This window comes from Lathyrus oleraceus, chromosome 7 (assembly GCF_024323335.1).
Source record: "Lathyrus oleraceus cultivar Zhongwan6 chromosome 7, CAAS_Psat_ZW6_1.0, whole genome shotgun sequence".
Taxonomy (NCBI): Eukaryota; Viridiplantae; Streptophyta; class Magnoliopsida; order Fabales; family Fabaceae; genus Lathyrus; species Lathyrus oleraceus.
Genome location: NC_066585.1, coordinates 486,066,027 through 486,077,673, shown reverse-complemented (window position 1 = coordinate 486,077,673; position 11,647 = coordinate 486,066,027). Strand labels below are relative to the sequence as shown.

General features: G+C 35.5%; 1 protein-coding gene across 1 annotated transcript; it reads left to right on the top strand.

Annotated features, from left to right (window-relative positions):
• Positions 1–1,869: 1,869 nt before the first annotated feature.
• LOC127104475 (uncharacterized) lies at positions 1,870–5,655 on the top strand. Its single transcript, XM_051041651.1, has 7 exons — positions 1,870–1,957; positions 2,224–2,277; positions 2,356–2,451; positions 2,997–3,496; positions 3,593–3,776; positions 3,887–4,978; positions 5,093–5,655. The coding sequence occupies exons 1-7, from the start codon at positions 1,870–1,872 to the stop codon at positions 5,653–5,655; spliced, it is 2,577 nt and encodes an 858-aa protein (XP_050897608.1).
• Positions 5,656–11,647: the final 5,992 nt, after the last annotated feature.

The following is an 11,647-nucleotide window of genomic DNA, read 5'->3' as shown; positions in this document are numbered from 1 at the left end:
GATTAAGTAGAAATAATTCAATTATTAAAATTATTTTGAATGCGCAAATTCAATATTATATGAAAAAAAACGGAAATGAAATCTCACTAAAAAATTTATCAACATTTAAATTTATAGTATACTTGAAATTGTGTGGTGCTCTTATAAAAACCCTCAAAGTTTAATGTAGAAACATGAAAAAGATGCATGACTTAATTGAAGTTACTGAAATAATTTAAAGTTTCTAGAAAAGTAACCAAAAGAGATAAAAAGAAATTTAAAAATGTAAGGGAATAGAAAGTGTTAGAGAGAAGAAAAGTATCACTCCCGTTTTCTTTGCATTGCATTTTGACTTTGTTCTCTCTTATTGAATACCATTTTTTTAAAATTTTAATTTTAAGATAAATTATTTATCAAGTTAAATTAGTATATAGAATGAAAATATATCAAGTTAAATTAGTATATAGTATGAAAATATATCAAGTGAATAATATATCAAGTTATTTATGCTTATTTTTTTAATTTCCATAATTTTTATTAAGCATATAAGCATTTTGGGTAACATACAAAGTGTAATGCTTATTTTAATATATTTTCATAATTTGAATAATAAAATCATCTTATTTACTGCAACACTTATTTTAACGTATTTTAGATAAAGTGTAATACAATAATATATTACATAATTATTACATAAGTGATATATTTAATGTATTTTAACTATGTTAGATTAAGTAGAAATAATTCAATTATTAAAATTATTTTGAATGCGCAAATTCAATATTATATGAAAAAAAACGGAAATGAAATCTCACTAAAAAATTTATCAACATTTATGTACGTCATGCAACATTTATGTAGGTTATTTGCGGAAATCAACAACATATTTAAATTTATAGTATACTTGAAATTGTGTGGTGTTCTTATAAAAACCCTCAAAGTTTAATGCAGAAACATGAAAAAGATGCATGACTTAATTGAAGTTACTGAAATAATTTAAAGTTTCTAGAAAAGTAACCAAAAGAGATAAAAAGAAATTTAAAAATGTAAGGGAATAGAAAGTGTTAGAGAGAAGAAAAGTATGACTCCCGTTTTCTTTGCATTGCATTTTGACTTTGTTCTCTCTTATAGAATACCATTTTTTTTAAATTTTAATTTTAAGATAAATTATTTATCAAGTTAAATTAGTATATAGAATGAAAATATATCAAGTTAAATTAGTATATAGTATGAAAATATATCAAGTGAATAATATATCAAGTTATTTATGCTTATTTTTTTAATTTTCATAATTTTTATTAAGCATATAAGCATTTTTTATAAGCATAATATAATGATTATATCAAGTTATTTTCATATAAGCATATATTATTCTATATACTATTTTTTACTGCGCTAATAGTATATAGAATACCATATCCAGTTATGAAAATAGTATATAGAATACCATATCAAGTTATGTTTATGTTTATTAATAATTTGATTATATGCTTATGTAATTTTTTATAAGCATAATATAATGATATAACTTAATAAAATAGTATATAGAATAATATAATGGTTATATGTTATTCATGCTTATTTTTTTAATTTTCATAATTTTTTTTATTTTAATTTTATATTTTTGTATAGGATTCGGTATAGTTTCCGGTTGACAATTACATTAATAAAATGGAAAATAATACCCGTCAAATATCAAGTCAACAACAGAGGTCAAGAAGGTCCGAAAATGAAAGGAAGAGGAGACAAAATATAAGCAACGAACAGAGAGAAAACAATTTGTCGAGACGACGTCAAAATTATAGGCGGCGAAAAGAGCAAGAGAAACAAGCTCAAACATCTCGCCCTATAAACAGTCAGTCGAGAGGTTCATTTCAAAATTTTACAAATATGACTTTTCCAAGATCACACTTTCAAGGAACTCATGACAGTGAAGCCGGCCCAAGTAGAACTACACATGTTAATGATGTTGTACTTGGTTGGTGATTATCAATATATATATATATATATATATATATATATATATATATATATATATATATATATATATATATATATATATATATATATATATATATATATATATATATATATATATATATATATATATATATATATATATATATATATATATATATATATATATATATATATATATATATATATATATATATATATATATATTTACATTTCATAATTTTGTTCGCTTTCGTCGTATCTTATTTTATGTATTTAAACCCACAGATCGTAATTGCACATCACCTAATCAACGAAACAACACGAGTCAATCCGATACAGGTATAAATGATATAGTTCTAAGTATGCGAGTATTAATTTTTACAAATGTATATATATTAATTATTATTTTTGTATCAGATGATATGGATGTTGATGAAGCTTTAGAGGATGCAGTAATATCATATGTTAACATGGACGCCAGAGAAAATGGTGCATTATCACGTCGTCCTCAAGGTATGTTCGTAAAAATTTCGCTTAAAATAAATGTAGCATTTGCTCATGTGACATAAAATTTAAAATCATGCAATATTAAAATATAATAATTGAAGCATCTTGCATATATTTTTTATTTGTATTTTAGTTTTTAGATAATATTTAGTAATCAATATCAAACTCCTGCCTGTGGAATCAGGACATGCTTTTCGAGCAAAGCACAATATTGCTCGAAATTTCAAAAATAATATGATGATGGCAAAATCCCGGTTGCCTCATCCATTTACCTGTAGACACTGCAATGCAAGATTGTTTCATCATGAATCACGTGACACGTGTTGTAATGGTGGAAAGGTATCATTCTCATGAGTTGATGCTCCTATAGAATTGCAACAATTATTTTTGGATGGTTCAGCTGAAGGAAAACATTTTAGGCAACATATTCGAAGTTATAACCATGTGCTTTCATTCACTTCAATTGGTGTTTATGTTGATGAGAATATTCTTGCATCTGGTCGTGGTATATACACATTTCGTGCTCAAGGTGCTTTTTTACCATAACATAGGAGGTTTCTATCCGAATGAGGGTGTCAGGCCGCGTTTCTTACAACTATACATCTACGACACCGATAATGAGCTACATAATAGAATGCAGGAAAATCCACAGTTGCACCAAAATGTAGTTCACAAATTACAGAAAATGCTCCATCAGTTTAATCCTTTTGTAATTAGGTTCAAGCAACTTTCAATACTTCCAAATATCAGTGAATGTAGCCTCATACTTAAGGAGTGTCCAAGTAATCACCATCAATACAATCTTCCAACTGCTGAACAAGTTGCGGCAATTATTGTTGGATGTGATGCAGATTCTATGGATTATGGAAGGGATATTAATGTTATCCGTTGTGATGGAAATCTCAAGAAAGTTCAAGAGACAAAGGGATATTATGATCCTTTACAATACCCTATATTGTTTCCATTTGGGACGCATGGTTGGGACATCAACACAACAAATTGCAATGGACGAAGAGTGTCATGTCGAGCATATTACAGTTACATGCTTCAGGTAAATTTGGATTAATTTTAGTAGATAATCTACTTAGCTAAGTGTTGTTTAAAAAACTTTACATTTAACACCGGCATTTTTTTCAATCAACTGTAGATTCGCCCAAATGATCAATCAATGTTGTTAAATGCGGGTCGACTGTTACAACAATATGTTGTAGACAATTATGTCAAAATTGAATCAGGGAGATTAAGGTGGGTTAAAGAGCACCAAGGTGATATACGTTCTGAACTGTACCAAGGTTTACATGATGCTTTGCATGTTGGTGAAACTAATGCAGGTACAAATTCATATAGCATAAATATACAGTTTTAGATTAATAATTAGTTGTACTTCTAATGCTAATAATTCATATATTCTAATACTAATGCATTTCATGAATCATCGTAGAGAACATTGGAAAAAGAACAATATTGCCATCATCATTTATTGGCGGTCGTCGAGACATGACAAAACGTTATGAAGATGGCATGGCTATTGTTCTTAATGGCGGTAAACCAGATATTTTTCTAACAATGACATGCAATCCTTCTTGGAGTGAGATAACATCAGAACTTTTGCCTTTTCAAACACCACAAGATCGTCCAGATTTGCTAACAAGAATATTTTGTTCGAAATTTGAGAAATTGAAGGATGATGTTATTAATAAAGGAGTCTTGGGTAAAGTTAAAAGCTACATGTATGTCACTGAATTTCAAAAGCGAGGACTGCCGCATGTGCATATGTTGTTGGTCTTAGAAAGTAACGATAAGTTGCGTGACCCAAAAGATTATGATAGTATAGTAAGAGCAGAAATACCTAAATTAGAATGTGAACCACAATTGCATGAAACTGTTGTAAGACATATGATCCACGGACCTTGCGGCATAATCAACCGAAAGTCTCCATGTATGAAAGACGAACATTGTAAAAAAAGGTATCCCAAACAATTCTTGGATGAAACACGTCAAGGCACTGACTCATATCCCGAGTATAGGAGAAGGTTTAATGAGTCTGTATCGTTAGGTAGAGATAGGTCTGTCGATAATAGATGGGTGGTTCCTTATAACCCTTGGTTACTGTTAAAGTATGATTGTCACATCAATGTAGAGATTTGCAGTAGCATTAAAAGTATCAAGTATCTATACAAATATGTGTACAAGGGCCCTGATCGTGTGGCTATGGAGGTTCATAAAGGATCATACATGGATGAAGTTCAACAATATGTTGATGCAAGATGGATTTGTGCTCCCGAGGCATTATGGAAAATATTTCGATTCACTCTTTACCGATTATATCCTTCGGTTGAAAGATTGCAGATCCACTTGCCGAACCGCCATCAAGTGCGTTTTTATGATCATCAGCAAATTGCAGATGTGTTAAATAATGAACGCAACTCCAAAACAATGCTCACACAATTCTTTGCATTGAATCTACGAGATCCACAAGCAAGAAAGTATCTGTATAGAGAGATTCCAGAGCATTATTGTTGGAACAAGCGGGGTATGGAATGGCATCGTAGGCGATCAACAAGAAAAGTTATCGGGAGAATCTATACGGTATCACCTTCGGAGGGAGATATGTTTTACTTGCGACTATTGTTATCGCATGTCGCAGGTCCAACCAGTTGGGAATATCTTCTTACAAATAACGGCATGACTTTTAGTACATTCAAAAAATCAGCCGAGGATAGGGGATTTCTAGAGACTGATCATAGTATTCGTGATTGTTTGGTTGAGGCTACGAGTCTCCGAATGCCATATGCTTTACGAAGGTTATTCGTGACGATTTTAATATTTTGTGAACCTACTGATGTTAGAGGCCTTTGGAATGAGTTTTCTACACATATGGTAGAGGATTATCAAACAGCTAACAATGTTGTGGAATCAGACTTAACTAATATGTTGTTGAAGGACTTGAATGAACTCTTAAACCTTCACGGTAAAAAGATTGATGATTATGATCTCCCATCTTTACCCCCTAATACAATAGACAGAGGTGCAGTTCCAAGTATCATACAAGAGGAGTTAGCGATCGATATCCTCAATGAAGATATTGAATCTATTGCTAAGTTGAATAATGATCAAATGATTGCATTCAAAACCATTATGAATGTAATTGTTCAAAAACACAGTGGGGTATTTTTTGTTGATGGTCCAGGTGGAACAGGTAAAATGTAACACCCTTCTTAATTACCCCAAATATTTAATTAAAACAACAATTATATACATCAGAGTAAAGGTGCAATTAAGGGTGTCACACAACCACTTCACACCATTCACCATAATAACTATCATGCTCTTTTATTAATTCAAAACATAAAGCATTTGCACAATACGCAGCGGATAGAAATCAAATCAATCATGCAAAACATGTAACACATTACATGTAAAATTATTCAACAAGGTAAAACATCCCGTCCCGATGTTACATCTATCAGAGCATGACCCACTAAGGAGACTACACTAGACTCCAAGCACTAGCTTCTACTCAATCACTGCTCGTTACCTGAAAAATAGTTGTAAGGGTGAGTTCCTCAATCGATATAAAAAGCATTATAAAATATCATGTAATGCTAAGTAAATAACACATTAATCACCCTAATCATATCACACATTCAGTAACGGCACATCAACTCAAATATCATACTCAATACCAACACAATTCATACTCATACTCAATGCCAACACAATTCATACTCATACTCAATGCCAACACAAACACACGCATAATATTGGAATACATCCATTCATATTATACGCCATACATACATTATGCAATGAGACTCCATGCATGCGGTACCGACTATTCGTGAACATATAGTTCAACCTCACCGATCAAATCCAGATACGGCTACCAAGCCCACTAGTCCCACTCATTTGAGACCTAGTGACTCACTCACTAATTCCTCACCATGGGAATTAGCTACCACCCCAAGGGTTATGCTATGCACGCTAATCACCTAGCATGCAAACATCAACAACAATCTACAATGATTTACTTACTAATTCCTCACCATGGGAATTAGCTACCACCATAAAGGCCACAATATGCATGCTAATTCACCTAGCAATGCAACATCATCAACAACAATCCACAATGGACATATGCTCACACTCTAAGCCATAAAACAGTCCATTCACCAACACATGCATAATATATACATTCACAACATTATGCATATTTTCACACATCATCAGCATATTTATCACATAATCATATCATGTCATGCCAATTAATCAATCACAGTATTAGCACACTCTACTAATACCTATACTACTCAAAACAACGGGAAATGATCCCTACTATATCACATACCGATATAGGCCAACCATCAAATATGTACACAACATTTAAATACCAATTTTCCCACTTTTCAACAGTGTTAACCGGTTAACGCCCTGGGTTAACCGGTTAACGCAGACCAAAACACGCTTCCCGGCAAAACTTGACAGCGTTAACCGGTTAACGCCCTGGGTTAACCGGTTAACGCAAGCAAAACAGCAATATTTCATAATTCACAACAGTGTTAACCGGTTAACACCCTGGGTTAACCGGTTAACGCAAGACAGAAAGCTGTTCCTGCGCTAACACAAAGCAGAATGCAGAATTCTCCGCATTTTCCGCCGTTGGAGGACTTCCGGACCTCCGATTCCAATTCCGTAAAAAGCTACGTTTTCGGAAAATCACTACCCATCCAATTACAGATTCAATTTCAGTTTTAACACAACTTATCCATCACAATTTTTCAGCATTCAACATCCCAATTAGGGTCAAATCAATGGTTCATCACTACCCATTACATATTAACCCATAATACCCATTAAACGACGATAAACCCCCCTTACCTGAGTTAATCCGGCAATCCTTTAGCCTCAAGCTCTTCTCTTCTCCAACCTTCTTCCTCTTGCTCTGCCTCTTTGCCCTTTTCCTCTTTTTGAGCCGCTTCTCTGTTTTCACGTGAAAACTCTTTTTACCAAAATGGAACTCTTTTTCTTATTTCCAACTTATATATATTCCAATACTAAATCCAATAATAATAATAATAATAATAATCCAATAATATTCCAAATTATTTAATTAAATTAATAAATATAATATTAACTTAAATTAAATAATTATCTTATTTTTATCGGGGTGTTACAACTCTCCCCCACTAAAAGAGTTTTCGTCCTCGAAAACATACCTCAAGCGAATAGCTCCGGATAAGACTCCTTCATCTGACTCTCAAGTTCCCAAGTCACATTGCCACCTGCTGGTCCTCCCCAAGCTACCTTTACCAAAGCAATCTCTTTACCCCGCAACTGCTTCAACTCTCGATCCTCGATCCTCATAGGTGATGTTTCAACAGTCAGGTTATCTCTCACCTGTACATCATCTACTTTGACCACATGCGACGGATCAGGAATGTACCTCCTCAACTGAGACACATGAAAAACCTCATGCAAATTCGCAAGTGACGGCGGTAAAGCGATACGATAGGCTACCTCCCCTATCCTCTCCAAAATCTGGTAAGGACCAATAAATCGAGGTGTCAACTTCTTCGACTTCAAAGCTCGACCAACACCAGTTATCGGAGTAACACGAAGAAACACATGATCTCCCTCTTGAAACTCAAGTGACTTTCTCCTCTTGTCGTGATAACTCTTCTGACGACTCTGAGCAATTCTCATCTTCTCCTGAATCATCTTAATCTTTTCCGTAGTTTGTTGAACAATCTCCGGTCCAACCACAACACTCTCACCGGACTCATACCAACATAAAGGTGTCCGACATCTCCTACCATACAAAGCTTCAAACGGTGCCATACCAATGCTCGAATGAAAACTATTGTTGTAGGTAAACTCAATCAAAGGCAAATAACAATCCCAAGCACCTCCCTTTTCCAAAACACAAGCTCTCAAAAGATCCTCCAGTGACTGAATCGTCCTCTCAGTCTGACCATCAGTCTGCGGATGATATGCAGAACTCAATCTCAGCTTAGTTCCCAAAGCCCTCTGCAAACCTTCCCAGAACTTCGATGTAAATCTAGGATCTCTGTCCGAAACAATACTCGACGGAATACCATGCAAACTTACAATCTTCTCAATATACAACTCAGCTAATCTCTCTAACGGATAATCCATTCTGATCGGAATGAAATGAGCCGATTTTGTCAATCTGTCGACAATCACCCAAATAGCTTCAAAATTCTTAATTGTCCTCGGTAAACCAGAAACAAAATCCATACTGATACTATCCCACTTCCACTCTGGAATAGCCAACGGTTGCATTAGCCCAGATGGCTTCTGATGCTCAACCTTTGACTTCTGACAAGTCAAACAAGAATAAACAAAACTCGCAATTTCTCTTTTCATTCCCGACCACCAAAATAACTTTTTCAAATCATGATACATCTTCGTAGCCCCAGGATGAATACTCAGGCCACTACGATGTCCTTCCTCAAGAATACTCTTCTTAAGCTCGGTAACATCCGGAATACACACCCGATTACCAAATTTCAAAACACCATTCTCATCAACTCTGAATTCACCACCTTGACCTTGATTCACTAGAGTCAACTTATCAACCAAAAGTACATCGGATTTCTGACTCTCTCTAATCTCATCCAGAATACCACTTGTTAACTTCAACATTCCCAATTTAACACTATTGTGAGTACTCTCACACACCAAACTCAAGTCTCTAAACTGCTCAATTAAATCCAATTCCTTAACCATTAACATAGACATATGCAATGATTTCCGACTCAATGCATCCGCCACTACGTTTGCTTTACCCGGATGGTAATTCAAACCAAAGTCACAATCCTTCAGAAACTCTAACCATCTCCTTTGTCTCATATTCAGCTCTTTCTGATCAAACAAATACTTTAAACTTTTATGGTCACTGAAAACCTCAAATCTTGACCCGTACAAGTAATGCCTCCATAACTTCAGAACAAATACCACAGCTGCCAACTCTAAATCGTGTGTCGGATAGTTCCTCTCATGAACCTTCAGTTGTCTCGAAGCATAAGCTACAACCTGCTTATTCTGCATCAAAACACCACCCAAGCCCAACAATGAAGCATCACAGAAAACCTCAAATGGTTCTGATGGACTTGGTAATATCAGAATAGGAGCAGTAGTCAACCTTCTCTTTAACTCTTGGAAACCTTCTTCACATTTTGAGTCCCAAACAAACGCTTGCCCCTTTCTAGTCAACATCGTCAACGGTAACGCCAACTTAGAAAATCCCTCAATGAATTTCCTATAATAACCTGCAAGTCCAAGAAAACTCCTTATCTCAGAAACTGACTTCGGAGCTTCCCACTTAGATACCGCTTCTATCTTAGAAGGATCAACAGCAATACCACCTCTTGAAATCACATGACCAAGGAAACTAACCTCTTCTAACCAAAATTCACACTTAGACAGTTTAGCAAATAACTTCTTTTCTCGTAGAACTCCTAAAACCACCCTCAAATGCTCAGAATGCTCTTCTTCAGATTTCGAATACACCAAAATATCATCAATAAACACCACAACAAACTTGTCTAGGTACGGATGGAAAATCCTATTCATATACTCCATAAATACTCCAGGCGCATTAGTCACACCAAAAGGCATTACAGAATACTCATAATGTCCATACCTTATTCTGAAAGCAGTCTTCTGAATATCCTCAGTTTTCACACGTATCTGATGATATCCCGACCTCAAATCTATTTTGCTGAACACACTCGCACCAACCAACTGATCCATCAAATCATCAATCCTCGGCAAAGGATACCGATTCTTGATCGTCACTTTATTCAGTTTCCTGTAGTCCACACACAACCTCATAGTACCTTCTTTCTTCTTAACCAATAACAATGGTGCACCCCACGGTGACACACTCGGACGAATAAATTTCTTATCCAACAGATCTTCCAGCTGACTCTTCAATTCAGCTAACTCAACAGCAGACATACGGTACGGAGCCATCGATATCGGCCTAGTACCAGGTACCAAATCAATCGAGAACTCAACTTCACGCTTTGGTGGTAATTCATTCACTTCTTCAGGAAACACATTAGGAAAATCACACACCACGGCTAGATCGCAAATCACCAGTTTATCTTTAGCCTCCAAAGTCGCTAACAGCATAAACAACTCTGCCCCATCTGCTACTGCCTCATTCACCTGCCTTGCTGATAGAAACAAACTCTTTCCTTCCTCAATCTCAGGAAAGATCACAGTCTTATCAAAACAATTGATATAGACTCGGTTAAACACCAACCAGTTCATACCCAGAATAACGTCAATCTGCACTAGTGGAAGACACACTAGGTCCATCCCAAAGTCTCTACCAAAAATACTCAAAGGACAATTTAAACAAACTGAAGTAGTAGTCACTGAACCCTTCGCAGGAGTATCAATCACCATACTACCATGCATCTCAGATATCTCTAATTTAAGTTTCACAGCACAATCCAAAGATATAAAGGAATGAGTAGCACCGGTGTCAATAATAGCTACAAGAGGAAAGCCATTAATATAACACGTACCTCGGATCAAACGATCATCTGCAGAAGTCTCAGAACCCGATAAAACAAAGACCTTGCCTCCCGACTGGTTCTCTCTCTTCGGCTTAGGACACTGTGGACTGATATGACCCACCTCTCCACAGTTGAAACAACAGTCTTCAACCGGCACTCTGCAGCCAAATGACCACCTTTTCCACACTTGAAACACTTCTTCTCATTACTGGTACACTCATGGATACGATGTCCAGCCTAACCACATCTGAAACACTTAGCAGGGGCACTGGAGTCTCCCCCACTAGGCCTCTTCATCCCACTCTGTCTCTGGAAACCTTTGCCAGCTGCATACGGTTTCCCACGATCATTCTGATTCTTGCCTTTCCTATCAACCCTCTGCTGATAGCTCTCCGCTCTGGCTTTGGTATCCTGTTCAAAAATCCTGCAACAGTCAACCAAATCAGAAAACACTCTAATCCGTTGATACCCAATAGCCTGCTTAATCTCGGGACGTAACCCGTTCTCAAACTTCACACATTTCGAGAATTCCCCAGTAGCCTCATCATAGGGAGTGTAATACTTCGACAACTCTGTGAACTTAGCAGCATACTCAGTAACAGACCGATTGCCCTGCTTCAATTCTAAGAACTCTACCTCTTTCTTTCCTC

What these genes read in the sequence shown, in the direction of transcription:
- LOC127104475 (XM_051041651.1), top strand. Translation starts at nt 1,870, where the DNA reads ATGACTTTTCCAAGATCACACTTTCAAGGAACTCATGACAGTGAAGCC. An exon ending in TGTTAATGATGTTGTACTTG is followed by an intron (nt 1,958 to 2,223) that starts GTTGGTGATTAT and finishes TTAAACCCACAG; the next exon opens with ATCGTAATTGCACATCACCT. An exon ending in TGTTGGTGAAACTAATGCAG is followed by an intron (nt 3,777 to 3,886) that starts GTACAAATTCAT and finishes GAATCATCGTAG; the next exon opens with AGAACATTGGAAAAAGAACA.